Genomic DNA, 16609 nt, shown 5'->3' with positions numbered 1-16609 from the left:
CTATCTCTGTGTATCTCTGTAATCTTTCCTTTTTCTCTGCCAATTAGAAATCTGTATATCATGTATCATGGTATATTTCATGATCACGCTTCCATTTCAATTTCAATTTCAATTTCAAATTGTCTAGACAATGATAACTACCAAATTAATTAATGTATTTCGCTGTCACTATGAACATGACTGACAAAGAAAGAGGACAAAATATACAGTTCCTTATTCTACACTCAACAATTGCTGTGGTAGAAAAAGGAACATCCCTTCACTGCTATTAAAAATTGTAGAAAAGGGGTCACATCGTCCTTGTTTTCACGAAGTGACGGTAGTGAGGAAAATCGTAACGCAAAGTGAATGCAATTTTTTTTTCACTACCGTCACTTCGTGAAAACAGCGACGACATGCATATTCACCTGTTCTACACATTTTTACTTCAGCAGTGAAGGGATGTTCCTTTGTCTACCACAGCAATTGTTGAGGGTAGAATAAGGAACTGATATTTTGTCCTCTTTCTTTGTCCGTCATGTTCATATTGTGTCTGCATACCTTGTGAAATGCTATTGAATTACTTGACATCGATGATATTTTATTGTGTACATAAGACTATATTTTACAATTTTAAGCCATTGCATTTGATTTGATTGCAAAGAGAACTGGGTTGCCCTTGGATTTAAGCCTATAGGAATAAGAACAAGATTAGATCCAAACAAGTTTATTATAATAAATCATTTAGATTTTGAGAACATTTTTATTTAAACCTTTATGTTTTGGAGTAATTTACCAACCCACAGAATTAGCTTTGTAGGGTAAATACGTGACGTTCTTCTTTGATGCTACATAATAATAGTCATAATATTATGAACGTCAATGGTACAGACCGTATTGTGTAGAATTATAAAGTAGGGCTTTTCTTTGTATGGTGACGGTTAAGTAGTAAGTTCACATCTACTATTGATCATAGATGTAAGGGGCGAGGTCGATGGGAAGGGGCGGAGTGGCAGGTGGTGGTGGGATAGCTGGTGGTGGTGGGGTTGGAGGAAGGGGTCGTGGAGGGTGGGGCAAGGGGTCATAGAGGATGGGGCAAGGGGGTAAGAAGTCTAGCATTATAAAATCATTGTGTGCCGGCCAAAATGGTGCAAATATGAATTTTTGTCTTTTTATATATTATTATATATTTCTATTTGTTTTCCAGATTGCTCAGTCAGGTTTATTACTTCCAGATTCAAGTTACCTCATCAACAAAACAGAGGAAGACCCGGTAAGAGATCAATCTATGTATTATCTGCTTAGCCTTTATAGGTACCTTAGCAAAATGTATAGTAGCACTAAAAGATGCGTCCGGAACATCAAATTGATATTAAAGTGTTCATTAGGACAATGTATATTTTATATTTCAACAACTTTCTCATTTGTTCCCACAGTAAAAATTTCAATTTTTCACAAATGTATAACTCAGGAGGGTCTTTTCTCTTAAGAGGACCTTTAATAATATGTTATCCATGAAATACTTTGAGTAGTACCCCAAGGGAAAAGGCACTTAGAAAAACAGAAATTAATGATATTTTTGTACACACAAATGGGAGAGTTATCCGCGTCTACGTCACGGACTACTGACCAAACTGCCAATTTGAGATTCACACTTATTTCGTGAACCCATATTTCAAACATTCGCAACTCTCTTATTATTGGTCCGATTTATTTCAAATTTTTACCCTTGTGTTTTCTTATTTTCCTGCTTTTATACACATAGGGAGTGTTTCACAAAGACTAAGATCAACTTTAAGTTGGACTTAAATATGGCTGGCCGTTCATGCCACTGTTTTCTCTCACCATTTACTGGCATTGGTTTTTCAAGGGACGTACAAATCATGGTCACAAAATTTAGAGAACTTACATTTTTTTGATAATTCATTATTGAAGGAAAAAAAATATTATCTAAAGATCATAATGGTGAGAGCAAACAGAACAGCCTGCCATATTTAAGTCCAACTTAAAGTCGATCTTAGTCTTTGTGAAACACTCCCTAGGACCTATTACGAGGGTTGGATTGCCCTTTAAAGCTATTGTATAGATATACATGTACTTTGTATGTGACTGTTCCTACTTCCTGGGGGGTGTTTCACAAAGATCCTAAGTTGAACTTATCTCTAAGTTGGACTTAACAATTATGGAAAGCCATTAGCATCCTTTAAAATATTTTGTAAAAGTTATTTTAAAAGGCATAAAATGTTGATTAAAATCATTTATATTTTCTATTATCATGGGAGATTTCATGTTCTTGATGTGGAATTTATGAAAAGTCTAAAATACTTGAATTTTTCCTCTTGAATATATTTCATTAAAAGGCTACAAATGGCTCTCCATACTTTTTAAGTCCAACTTAGAGTTAAGTTCAACCTGGAATCTTTGTGAAACACCCCCCTGTTGTGATGTATAGGCCCCCTGGATAGAGTCATAGAAGATAAATGCTTGTTTGATTGATGTGGTCCACTTTTGATATTACACCGTCAGGTCCAATCCTTCATTTACAGTGTGCATGCTGTTATATGAAATATGAATCCACCATACCGTACACTGTATGATTGTACTGTGATCATATTCAGAATGACAAACCATATAAGAGGAAGTTTATATAGGAAAAGGTGTGAAATCTGTTTGATTAAGATTGCAAGTTGTTGTACGAATGTTTATAATAATAATAATAATAATAATATGTCTTGTTTACCCAGGGTAGCCTCATCAGTATTAATACTGTTCACCCTAAGGGGCCCTGCAATCATATTATTTGTTTGATAGTAGGCTAATTTACATTACATTTTATTCAAACAATTTAGCAAGAAAAGAAAAAAATTATTGTTGCCAATTTGAAGAACATGATGTGATCAACTTACCTCTGAAAATCAATCCTGGAAGGATTAAAAGTGACATAAGTTCACACCACTTTAACTCTTGGCAAAAGGATTCTTTTTTTAAATATACAAAACTGTGCCTTTAGATGTACATACTTTATGTTGAACACCAGAAGTATGTTGACATGGTTTTTTAATGGAAAGTACGTCCACCCTAATATTAAGTTGGTTTTAAAGGACGCATACAAATTAAAGAAACGGGTCAGTGAAAATTTGAGCACAAACCGATTAAAAATAAGAAAGTTTTGATTTTTTTTTCCCTGCATGATATGTCACAATGTTGTCAGTTTATTTTTCACTGATAACAACTTAAAAAAATCAAAAGCTTCCTATTTTTACTCAGATTTTGCTCAGATTTTGCTCAAACTTTGCTCAAACTTTCACATATTTGTTTCTCTCATTTATGTGATTTTATTGAAACCAACTTAATATCAGGGGTGGACTTTCCCTTTAAGTGGAATGAGTTACAGTCAATAAGATGGAGATTGACCATTAAAGAGATGCTGTGTGGTTTTTCTCACCTCACCACATATCTCCCTATGGATGTCTTCACAACCCATTACATTTATTCCCTCTCACCATTATCTATCTGTCTTTATTAAGAAGAGAAGGAAAAAAAGAGGAAGATTGAGATGAATAAAAGGAATTGAAGAAAAGATGAAAGACCAAACAAATGAAAAAAAGCTTTTATTGAAGCGATATGAAGAGCCTTGGTCCATTATCACTCTTCACCGGAAGGGCGCTTGTTCCGACGTCGACGACGATGTAGTCTCTTTCTCTCTCTCGTTCTCCCCCTTTTGTAGGGGCTATGATCAAATTTCAATTTTCATGCTGTAATTTGATCTCGGCTCTATCCAAATGGTATCATTGGTCGGAAAGATGGTAAAAGTGAACAAAAAGAAATGAGTAAGCTGCCCTGGAAGAGGCTCCGATCAAGAAATAAATGAGAAATTGCTCTACATTTCAAAGCGTTACAGATTGCAATGCGGTCCCTGGATAGGAAGAGTGTAGTCACTTTATTTTATTACAATCCAACTGCGCAGTTTTGCTTTTAGTTGTGAGTTGTTCAACTAAGCAGTGCCTATAGCCCTTCATAATTGTGCACATCCAAGGACCTGGAAAATTCATTTGGTCTGTTTGGAGCCAGAAGGGCATTAACTCATATACTTTAACTCAGATTTAACGCCCTTCTGGGTCTGAACAGACTATAGACATATAGGCCTATTATCTTCCGTTTGATTGAAAGTACAATATTTCTCTATTCAGAGCAAATGAAGCAACTTTGACAAGAGAATTCAGTTTTTCTTTTATTATCTTTTAAATGTGTATAATTAAAAACTCACTTGCCAGTCAACCCCTTAAAATATGTCCTGTGGGGATTTTTGTTATTATTTGTATCTTGTAAAATATTCTTAAGTCCATATTCTTTGCATGTATGACATAATATTTATTGTAAAGTTCTAATCTTTCTTGGGCAGTTCAACCTTCCCTCTGAGAATGAGTAGCTCTAACTTTGTCCCCCTTGAAAGAAACCCATTTTAGCCCTGAGGTATATTTGCAATCTCCGCTTAGCACTCATAAAATGTACAGTAGAGGAACGGCAGCCGCAGGCATATGTACGTTGCAGAATTTAAGTAATGGGGAAACAATCCTCAAAAGTAGCTGCAATAGTTTGGGGGCTGATTGATTTTTTTCCTTTCCCATCGCATAGTTAGTGATTTCTGAATAGCATGTACATGATTTCATGGAGTGAAATCCTGAACATTGTAGGAACTGTGATTTTTGTCTTGTTTTATTTAAGTGATTTCATTTTTCCCTTTTGGAAAGACTAGTACAAAATTGAATATATCAAACACATTGATCTCAGTTTAAAGGTAATACAAAGTTTTGGTATGGGGTCATGAATTTGGTTCAAATGAACATAATGGAAGCATATGCGATCCTACAATATTCAGTGATCGTTATCGCAGTTGAAATCGAGTCTTAAGTTAGGAAATTGGAAATAATTAACTATTTATGTTGTATAGCTCCCTCTCAAGGCCAAGATATTAATTAAGCTATAAAACAATGCTTCTTGACTAAAATCGACCGATTAGCTATTCCCATCTGGAAATTTTATATCACAATTACATTTTCTGAGATTTTCATGGTCGCAGCAACTATTGTATGGCCGTAGGCGCTATTTGAAATTCATCAAAATTTACCGGGAGCACCGGTAAATTTGTATATTCAAGTTTTCTCGAAAGCAGAAGCGTTTTAGGGACTAAATTTTCTAGTGCTTATTATTCATCCACAGGAGCATCCAAATATATCAAAATTGAAAAGAATCACTATCCACCCAATTTTCGAAATGTCCCAAAACTTTGTATTACCTTTAAGGCTTAATTTGCCTGAAGTAATTTTGATACGGGCCTGGTAAATTGAACCCTGCCCAGACCAAACATTTTGCTGGAGAGAAAATTAATCTTACAAATTTTCCAGAGGCTTTCAGTTATTTATAAAGAGTTTAACGCAACTTTAATACCTTACTTGTACATATAGATTCACTTTTTTATAGCTATTCCATTGTCCCTCTTTTTTTCCAATCTCATCATTGTAAATTGATTTCTTCTAGACATCAAATGACCAGGTTGCCTACAGTGTTGCTGTTTCATTTGTCTGTAGGGCATACATGATGTTTGAAGAAAAATATATAAAGAGCTTTAGAAGCCCCCTGGATGAATCGCCCCTTGATAACTGCTCTCTAAGATAGTTATTACCGGTAATAATAATAATAATACATAAGATTTCTAAGGCGCCAAATCCACTTGACAATCAAATGCTCAAGGCGCAGCTTGTGCAAAAGATGAAAAACCTGATAAATGTATACAAAAGTGCAATAGGAAAGGTACAGACATGAAAGGTAATGGTAATCAATTATAAGCTAAATCAAACAGATATTTCTTAAGATTGTTTTCTAACACTTCACCAAAACTGCTATTCCCCTTAGGACAGTGCAACCTTTGTAGGTGATTCTGTTTTTTCCCCTCAAACTCTGACAGGTGTACAACTTGACAACTACATGTACCCCTGGCTGACTGTCCTCTAAGATTATTACCCCCCCCCCCCTCCCAACAAGACAAATACCCTTCTTTCGATCCAAATCAATCGCAAGTTGCAGTCTCCTACATACATAGTTGCGATTGATATCAATTGCAAATAAGTTACGATTGATATTAACTCTTTGTAAGACGGGGCCCAGCACATGAAAGGATATCTATTCAAATCCACCTGTTTGTGAAACACCCTAAAAAGATGCACACACAGGGACTGTCTTCACATACCATGTATTACAACTCTACATGTACAAAGAGGCATTCACAACTAGAGGAAAATACCCTCTCAATATGCAATTGATTTTGTTTCTATCCAAATGAATTCAAACGTGACTCCTGTCCACTAAGAAACACCTGCAAGTCTGCGAGTAAGCTATCCACTCCAAATCTACAGGGTTTAATTGTGCTAGGTGATACCTGACACCTCTGTGTATGGTTATAACTAGTTTCGCATGTAGGACTCTACAACAGAGAGGTGAAAGAGAGACACTTGTGTATATCACAAGTTGTTGAGGCAATCAAGAGCTTTTTCACCTTTGAGGCAATCCTCTACCCCAGTAAAAAAAATTATTGTAGGCCTATGCAGTCTGTATCATGTGATTGAGCAATACATTTTTGGAGGTAGAAAGATGGGAAGCTTTGCATTTCATAGGAACATCATGTTTGATATACAGTAGGCTTGCGGGTGCACCATGTGAGAGAGAGAGAGAGAGAGAGAGAGAGAGGGTTGAGGAGTCCTGAAAAGGACTCTGACTCGGTAATCTTTCTTTGGGGTGTGTAGTCCTGAAAAGGACTGTTTGTTATCTTTTTTAGCGCTAGGAGAGGATGAGTGGCTCGACGTTTCGAACACGTTGACGATGGATCGTCCTCAACCCTCTCTCTCTCTCTCACATGGTGCACCCGCAAGCCCACTGTATATCTACATCACCATACAAGCCGACACTTTCAAGCATCATATTTGATGAAAATAATATTATGTTCATGTGTAACACGTATTGCATTGTGATATAAAATCTCTATGGACCTCTAAAGAACTTTGGATAGTATTACCATGGACCATGGTATTAACATGATGGCTTTAGCTCTGACAACCTTAGTGCTTAGTGCATCCAAGGAATAATGACGGTGATAGTGATGATGGTGGAAGTTTTCTCCAAGTTTTCACTGAGTTTCTTCTTGCTTTAACTAAAGTTTTAACTACCGGTAAGTTCCTTCTATCTTCATTCACCAGGTTTTAGCAACATACATGATGATGATCATGATCATGATGATGATGAAAATCATCCCAGAGTTTCTTCTTTCCATTTCCTACCAGATTTTAGCAGCATTCATCAGAATGAAAATGATCATGAAAATAATTATCTTGATATTTCATCGTTTTTATTTTCATGCAGATTTCTGTCTAGCATACATCGTGATCATAGTGAAATAATCATTGATTCCTTTTTTTCTTTTTCTGTCAGAACTTTACATCAAAGTTTTGATAACAATAACTTAATTTTTTTCTTTTTTTCTTTATTTTAGGTTTTAGGAGCATACATTAAGATGATGGTGACAATTGCAAAGCTAATGGGAGCTGAGGAAGAAGACGCACACAGACAGATGAGGGCAGTATTGCAATTTGGACAAGATATTGCAAATGTAAGTTTTTATCTTATTCTAAACTAATACTACAACAACAACTACTGCAGATATTGCAAATTTAATTTTTTGTCCTCTACTACTACTAATACTACTATGAGCACGACCATGACTATGGCTATGTCAACAACTGTGACTACTACTACTACTACTACTACTACTGCTACTAATATTACTGCTCCTCCTCCTCCTCCTCTTCCATTTTTTCATCTTTCTCTTTGATTTTATTGTGCAGATACAATATAAGTATCGCTGTGTAACCTCATAAATGTGTATTTTCATTCTCTAAAGACTGATTATTGGCAATGATTTTAGATGGAAAATTGTCTATGGAATCTAAATATACCTCCTATCCATCCCTCCCTCCCCACCCACCCACCATCTCCTCCACTCTTGTTTTGTTTTGTTTTGTGGCAGGGGGACCTGAGTATTGTCATACATCATGTTTTATGGATCTTGTTTCCAATTAGATTTCAGTCCGAGATACGAACACAGAGGATCAAGACCCTGAGATGCTGTACCATCTCAAGACAATCACTGACCTGCAAGGTATCATGCCTGCTGTAAGTATATCACTATGTGAGGAGATGGTGTATAGATTTGTGGTGGGCATGGTAGCTATCTTGTGTGTTTAGCAGTGGTGGAGATGTTGTGGAGGTTGCAGGGAGGATGATGATGGTGGTTATGATGATGGTGATGATGTTGATGATGGTGATGATGATAATGCTGATGATGATGATGTTCCATCTCAAGAACATATTCAAAAACATCATAGGGTCTCAGAGGTTTTGATTGTTTATTTAAATTAATTTTAGATGACCAGTTCATTAACAATACAAATCAAACATTTACTTCACCTGCACACACCCACTTGCACACACTTGCACATTTTTCTTCTTTTTTCTTTTATTAATTTCTTTCCACTTTTTATTCAGATACTTTCTGAACAAAATCTTTATATGTGACTCTCTATTCCCCTACATTGTCCTAAAACAGCGCCATGTACCCCCCCCCCCTTCCCGGCTGCTATCGACTCAAGCTTCTTTGCTAAATGATAGTTGGCCTCTGCATTTATCTTGATTATTTTTACTTACCTCCATACTTTCAAGCTTTCAATTATGTATTTTTTTAAATATTTGATTTTGTGTGTATTAAGTTGTCACTCTTGACGTAAATCAATTATATTATATACTATTATTGTTATTTGAATGTTTTATATTTGATTTATCAATAAATGCAGAAACATCTGCTAAAAAAAAAAAAAGACGATCACTGACCTGCAAGGTATAATGCCAGCTGTAAGTATATCACTATGTGAGGAGATGGTGCATAGATTTGTGGTGGTCATGGTGGTGGTAGCTTTTCTTGTTGATTTGTGTTGTTGTTGTGGTGGAGATATTGTGGAGGTTGCAGGGAGGATGATGGTGGTTATGAGGATATACATTAAGTGATGATGAGAATGTTCATGATAGAGTTGGTAATAGTAAGAGAAGGTGATGATGCTGATGATGAGGATGATGCTGACGATGGGGATGATGGTGATGATGATGCTGCTGCTGCTCTACCATCTCAAGACGATCGCTAACTTGCAAGGTATCATGCCTGCTGTAAGTATATCACTATGTGAGAAGATAGTGCATAGATTTGTGGTGGTCATGGTGGTGGCAGCTTTCTTGTTGACTTGTGTGTGTCTTGTAGTGGTGGTGGTGGTGGTGGTGGTGGTGGTGGTAGCTTTCTTGTTGACTTGTGTGTGTTATAGTGGTGTGGTGGTGATATTGTGGAGGTTGCATGTGTTGTAGTGGTGGTGGTGGAGATGTTGTGGAGGTTGCATTTGTTGTAGTGGTGGTGGGGGAGATGATGTGGAGGTTGCATGTGTTGTAGTGGTGGTGGTGGATATGTTGTGTAGGTTGCATGGAGGATGATGGTGGTGGTCTGGAGAATGATGGTGGTGGTTATGATGAAATACATAATGTGATGATGAGGATGTTAGAGTTGCTTATCATAGTAAGGGGAGATGATGATGATGATGATGATGATGGTAATGAATAAGGAGGTGGAGGATAATGGGAGGGGGGGGGGGAGAGGCTGGGGTTGCATAGAAATGGCTGTGATGATGGTGACGTAGTCAGTGATGATGTAGTCAATGATGATGATGATGACGATGGTGATGATGATGGTGAGGATGTTGGTGATGAGGAAAATGATGTTGATGATAACGATGGTGATGATGATGATGGTGATGATTATGATGGTGACGATGTTGGTGATGAGGAAAAAGATGTTGATGATAACGATGCTGATGATGGTGATAAAACTTGAGTACTGTATAGGCCATAATTGTGTTCATGAATTTGGAGAATTGCTGTAAGGATCATAATGTAAAGAACACGCAACAATTAGCTAATACCATTGTTGCTAGTATTATCATTTTTAAAGGAGAAAAAGAAAGAGAAAAAAAGCATCTCTAGAAAAGAATGCATAAAAGAGAGAGGTTAATGATAGAAATTAATGGGAAAGCTAGGAAATAGAAACAATCAAAGGGCCTAAAATGATTCAAGATTGCAATACCAGCATCAGTTCTTGCTACATGTTTACATTTTAATGAGGCTATCTACTTCACCATCATCGTGGAGAAAACAAAATAAAAGCTGGCAGTTGACAGCACTACCTATTAACACAGCATCCCATTGAGTGCAAGGTCAAAATGTGTGATGTATGGAAGGATGCGTTTTCCCTAGTTTGCAGGCACATACCCTTGTCAGGCGTTGTGCGTAACAGAGTCTGCACGGTGAGACTATGCTGATTGCACACCCCATAAGCTCTGTACTTCAGCTGCTCTGGATGATACCCGAGACTGACAGAGCTAGGCTCTGCTCAAGGCTTTTGAAAATTATTGTAAAGTGTTGAATTAGAGACTGCGCTCGCAGACTAGCTTTGCCCTTTGGACGTTCCATTTTACCAGCATTTTATCCTCCTGTCCGCAGGCATGTCAAAAACCCTAGACATCTTGCCTTAAATGCCAAGGTTAGACTGGCCTGTCTCTACGAGTGTAAATAGATGGAGGGATAAGGGCAATTAGATGGTGTTTATTCCCTTTCCCACTTTATCAATTGCCAAACGGGATATCTCCATAATAAAGTTGCCTGAAACAGTGTGTTTTTGTTTTGTACAACTAAATATTTATAATATTTCTTTTTCCCCCCCTCTCCTCTCTCTCTCTCTCTGTATCCCTCCTCCTTCTTGTTCTTTTTTTGTATATCTCTCTTATGTATACATTTTTTCCTGTTTTGTCTCACTCTGCTTATTCTCCCTCTACTTAATGATTGATTTCATCTGTCTATCCACTCTTTATCCTCTGCTCTATCTCTCTCTCTTTTATCTTCTTTCTCTCTCTCTACTTCCTACTATCTTACCTCTCCATCTTTGTCTTACTCTCTTCTCTTTCCTCTTTTCTCTTCTGCCTTCTCTCTCTCTCACACACTCTTCCCCCTCCCTTTTCCCATCTCCCGTCTTTTCTTTCAATTTCTCAAACACCCCCTCTCCTTCTTTTGTTCACCATTTCTTTTGTTTTGTTCACCCCCTCTCTCCCTCCATCCCTTCCCCATATTTCTTTCTTCAATTTCTTAACCACCTTCAACACTTATCTTCCCGATCTCTCTCTCTCTCTCTCTCTCTCTCTCTTGCCACTTGCATCTATTCTCTCTATCCCCTCTTCTTCCTTATACCCTGCATCTCCCTCCCCCACCCCCTCCTTTCCCCCCTTTTGCTCCTTCTCTTTCTTCTAACAGATAGACTGGTTGAGTTATCTTCAGTTCCTGTTTAACGGGACAGACATTGAAATCACCAAGGATGAACCCATCGTAGTCTACGCACCGGACTTCCTTCAAGACATGTCCAACCTGATTCTCTCCTCAGATCCAATGTGAGTAGTCAGAGTCCCCACTTTCACCCGTTACAGGCTGGTGTAATATCTATGATATTATTAACAGTAACAATAATATTGCTCCATGTGGAAGTCCAAGTCCAAGAAAATCATTGCCGAAGGGTTCTAAGCCTAGATTGGGTCATCTTCATACTTTTCCTACATGGACCCAATTTATCATTATCGTATCATTATTGTATCTACATTGTATGGATAGGATTATACAGCCCCAAATTGGGGACATTCCTGTGACTTGCATGATGTGACCGATTTGCAGGTGATTTGGCTTTTACTTCAACAGGAAGGCTAACCGTTTCTTGCCCATATGACCTGTTTTTTAAAAATTACAATGTAATGTTAGGAAAATGAATTTCTTTATAATATGCAACATCATGTACATGTTACAATTTACATAGCAGTTGGGTCGTATTAATTTACAAAGCTATTCACAAGTCGACTCTCTCATTGTAACAGAGTGGTTCACAACTACATGATCTGGCGTCTGGTCACCTCCCTAATGAACCTACTGAGTGCTGCTTTCAGGCAAGCAGACCATGACTTTGATCAGGTGCTGTCAGGCAAACGCAGCATCCCGGCCAAATGGAGGTTCTGTGTCTCGGACACGGATGCTAGCGTCGGGTTCGCCTTGGGGGCGCTCTTCGTAAAGCATGCGTTTGAGGGCCACAGTAAAGCAAAGGTGAGAATAGACTTGGTACTCATACATGAAGCTCAATATTAATTTTATTTTATTGAAATGGTCAATCAAATATGTTAAAGTAAATTTTCCTAAATAAGTCAAAATGTTGGCCTCCTCTCCTTCTCAGCTCTCTATATGGGAGAGAAAGTCATCAGTGGCTAGTGGTATGATGTTTTCACTACCAGGTATCTTTGTCTTTTTGTTTGTTAAGCAGATGGGATGAACATGTTGAAGAGGAACCATCCAGTTATTTACCATGGATGTTGCTCCCATCCCCTTCCCCTATATCTCTTTCTTTCTCTCTTCTCTCTCTATCTTTTACTTTCTCTCTCTCTCTCTCTCTCTCTCTCTCTCTCTCTCTCTCTCTCTCTCTCTCTATATATATATCTATCTCTTGAGCTTTTTCTAATCCTTCACAGTACATACTTGAGGTAATGGTCTTGCTCTTTGTTTAATTCTCTCTGCTAAGCTTCTGATGGCAGATGAAGTAAAATTTGCATTTATAAGGAATCGTCCAGATCTACCATGGATCTCTCTCTCTCCCCCTTCTCCCCCCTCCCCCTTCTCTCCCTCTTTCTCTCTCTCTCTCTCTCTCTCTTTCTCTCTCTCTCTCTCTCTCTTTCTCTCTTTTTCTCTGCTCCTCTCCCTGTCAATCTCAGCTTTCCTCCCTTGCCCTATAGTGTTAATATGTACAAAGATCTAACTACAACATATCTCTCTCTGTGTTTGTTTATTAGGCTGATGAGATGGTAGATGAAGTCAAGTCAGCATTCAAGAGGAATTTACCAGATCTGCCATGGATGGATGAAGACACAAGGGTAGCAGCTAAGCAAAAGGTAAACCATCCCTTATATCATCTTTATACTTTATGTTATACAAATATCCAACCTTTATAATGTTCCCCAGGGAGTGGAGATTGTGCATACAGTGTGTGCGGGCAAGTAATGAATCCGATGACCAGGGTAATAGTGTATTTGTAAAGCGCTTAGAGACATCATTGATGTATTAAGAGCTATATAAAAGCTGAATATTATTATTATTATGAAACAATTTACAATGACAGTATGCAATATAATGGTTAGAACCCCTAGGAAGCGGAATTCTGTTTCTAATCCGGGCACCGTAACAAAAATTGAACAAGATAATAAACATAAATATTCAAGGTAAAAGACTTGCATAATACAACCACACACATACACACAAACATTCATAAAGAAGGTTTTGCAGAAAGAATAGAAGTATAATAATAATGATATGCCATACTCACATATCATAAATATGTTCCTATGCACTGTAATGAAGAGAGGGAAAGAAAAGAATATAGAAGTTTGAGATTAGGTCATTAGGGAACTTAAATGTACTGCTTTGAGGGGGCATGGTGAAAGCTATTGCTCAAGGTGATCTCAAAACTGTACTGTGACCTGAGATGGGTAAAGGATTAGATCGGTCATGACAATGGAGATGCACATTCAATAGACGTTTACTCATAGTACAAATCAGCATCATTCATACCCCGGTATATCATTCATCCATTGAGTCCATTCACTCTCTGCTAATGGCAATAACAGAGAGCAATCCAAATTGTATTGTGGCGGACACTAGTATTAATCTAGAAAGTGTCAGGAAAAGTCATTAAGTTGATTATATTATGTGGTTGGACAGCTTGATGTTAAAGAGAAGCATTACTTTTAGTGGAATTATAGGACTCTAGTCTAGGCAGTTCATGAACTTGACAGATGAAGGTTTTGTTGAGTTGAAAAGACTCATGTATATTACACTTTTTTTTTTTTTTTAATGCTTTGAGTGTAAGGAAAGCCTAGTAATAGAGAATTTTACATAGTAGGGGATAAAATAGAAAAAAAGTTATGTGTGCATTTCATTTTCTTATTTGATCCAAGACTCTCATTCTATATCCCTCTCCCCCCCCCCCCCCCCCTCTCTCTCTCTCTCTCTCTCTCTCTCTCCTCTCTCTCTCTCTCTCTCCCTATCTCTCTCTTTCTCTTTCTTTCTCTTTCTCCTCCTCCCTCTCTCTCTCTCTCTCTCTCTCTCTATCTCTCTCTTTCCCTCCTTCTTTCTCTATTCCCCCCTCTCTCTCCCCCTCTCTCTCTTCCCCTCTTTCTTCCCTACCTTTGCACTTTTCTTCACAGTCTTTCCCATTTCACACTCCACCACACTCAACCATTATTTTATTACTCAAATTTGAAATACCATCCATTTGATATTGGCCGCTGACCCCGTTTCATTAGCAATAATTGTGTTCCGAGACCCAACGAATGAGACTGACCCCGATTCACCTGCAATAATTGTGTTTTGAGACCCAACAAATGAGACTGACCCCGATTCACCTGCAATAATTGTGTTCCGAGACCCAACGAATGAGACTGACCCCGATTCACCTGCAATAATTGTGTTCCAAGACCCAACGAATGAGACTGATCTCTTTTATTTTGTTACCATTCTGTCAGGCCAATGCCATCATTGATCTGATTGGTTTCCCGGACTACATCCTCAACCCTGAGAAACTGGACGCATCTTATGCTGAGGTAACTACCATTTTTCTTCCTTCTTTTTTTTTAATGAGAGGAGTAAAGTTTTGCACAGAAGGTAAATGTGCAAGGGAAAGATCCCCTACCGTAAATTGTTATGCTCTGTGTATACATATACCGTTGTGAGTTTGAATACAGAATAAAGAGAAAAGTGACTTTATGGCTTGCAGAAATCATTTGCTAAATTGAGCCAATGATAAAAGTCTTTTCCTCCCTTTTTATTTATGTACTTTTTACCTTTACAAATTGCAAATATATCTGCACAACCCCAAAGTACGAAGATACACCAACAACATGGTGGCCTGTACTTCAACAGAAGAAGAAGAAGAAGAAGTGAAACTAAGTATAAAATGTTAAATGTATGGGCTCTCCACAAGTAAAATATCACTGTTTCATCAGTCATTTCGACCTGCTTTAGTTTTAATTAAGGTCTCTTTAATCATTTAAGCTGTATCTTTGCGTAAAAGACTGACTGTAACCTGAAGTAAGAGTGTAAATATCTCCTTTCCTCATATATTAACCCATTGAATACTGGATTCTCTCTTCCCCATAAGCTCTAAGACATGAACCACCCGGTTCCAGTAGACAAGGGGGTCAACTCATATTCATCTTTTTTTATCTCCTTCACTCACAGTTGGAGCTGAATTCCAGCGAGTATTTCATGAACAACATCCGAGTTCTGCAGTTCCATGTCAAACGGCAGCTGCAGCAGCTGAGGAAAACAGTCGATAGAGGACAATGGGAGATGACCCCACCCCAGGTCAACGCTTACTACGCTCCCCAGAAGAATGAGATCGGTAAGAAAAATTTGTCCAATTTTAGCCTGTAATACTTCATGTGAAATACAGGTGATTGAAGTACAGTCAAACCTGTCTATAGCGATCACCCAAGGGCAACACAAAAAGTGGCCTTTGTAGACAGGTGGTCTTTGTAGACAGGTTCCTTTAGTACATGATTCAATGAGAAACCATTTTCAAAGGAAAACAACAAATGTGGCCTTTGTAGACAGGTGGTCACTAAAGCAGGTTTGACTGTATTCAAGTTTTTCATAAAAGAATGGGTTACTAAAGAGTCAAATGTCAGATTTGAGATTGGTAAAAACAAAAGCCCATATACTGTCAAGAGCAGCCTAAGTGAGACCTGACTTATATTTACATGTGACTGACCATTAATTGGTACCTATTGCCTTGTGCAAATTCAATGTGTTCAAACAAGCAACTAGGCAGTGAGGTGTGACTGATTAAAGGCAGGTTTTTTTTACCAACATTGCTACCACTGCTGATCCTTTGTTGAAAGCGTACATGGAGCGATTTCCGGTTCTTTTACCCAGGCATCATCAAGCACACATACAGAACTTGAGACAGTTGTTACTTTATAGATGCACACATGTTAAGCCTATATATTGCACCTGTTCCTATCAAGAGAAGAAATAGAAAATGCTTTATTTAGTGCAAAGTACAAAGACATGATGCATATGGCTGATTCAGTGGAAGGTCCAGAGAGGGGTGGGGGGGGGGGTTTCCTAAGATCCTAAGTCGATCCTAAGTTAGAATTATGGAGAGCCATTTGTAGCCTTAAAATAAAATATATTCAGAAGTGAAAATTAAGTATTTTAGACTTGTTATATATTCCACATCAGGAACATAAAATCTCCTTGATGATAGAAAATATGAATGGTTTGAATCAACATTTTATGCCTTTTAAAAAAACTTTTACAAAATATTTTCAAAGATGCTTATGGCTCTCCATAATTGTTAAGTCCAACTTAGGATCTTTGTGAAACACCCCCCAGGATTGTTGGAAGG

The 16609-nt window shown here is 37.8% G+C and overlaps 1 protein-coding gene across 1 annotated transcript in view; it reads left to right on the top strand.

The window, feature by feature from the left end:
- The window catches only part of LOC594281 (endothelin-converting enzyme homolog), a 56889-nt gene that overhangs the window by 26131 nt on the left and 14149 nt on the right, over window positions 1-16609 (top strand). Inside the window, exons 5-12 of the mRNA XM_011677128.2 lie at window positions 1187-1252; window positions 7523-7639; window positions 8110-8202; window positions 11428-11561; window positions 12036-12258; window positions 12996-13094; window positions 14724-14801; window positions 15439-15601. Coding sequence (XP_011675430.2) covers window positions 1187-1252; window positions 7523-7639; window positions 8110-8202; window positions 11428-11561; window positions 12036-12258; window positions 12996-13094; window positions 14724-14801; window positions 15439-15601 — 973 coding nt within the window. The remainder of the gene's footprint in view (window positions 1-1186; window positions 1253-7522; window positions 7640-8109; window positions 8203-11427; window positions 11562-12035; window positions 12259-12995; window positions 13095-14723; window positions 14802-15438; window positions 15602-16609) is intronic.

The sequence above is a fragment of the Strongylocentrotus purpuratus genome, unplaced genomic scaffold (assembly GCF_000002235.5).
Source record: "Strongylocentrotus purpuratus isolate Spur 01 unplaced genomic scaffold, Spur_5.0 spur5_scaffold_16, whole genome shotgun sequence".
Lineage (NCBI taxonomy): Eukaryota > Metazoa > Echinodermata > Echinoidea > Camarodonta > Strongylocentrotidae > Strongylocentrotus > Strongylocentrotus purpuratus.
The sequence above is the reverse complement of the archived record's forward strand: the minus strand, read 5'-3'. Positions and strand labels throughout refer to the sequence as shown.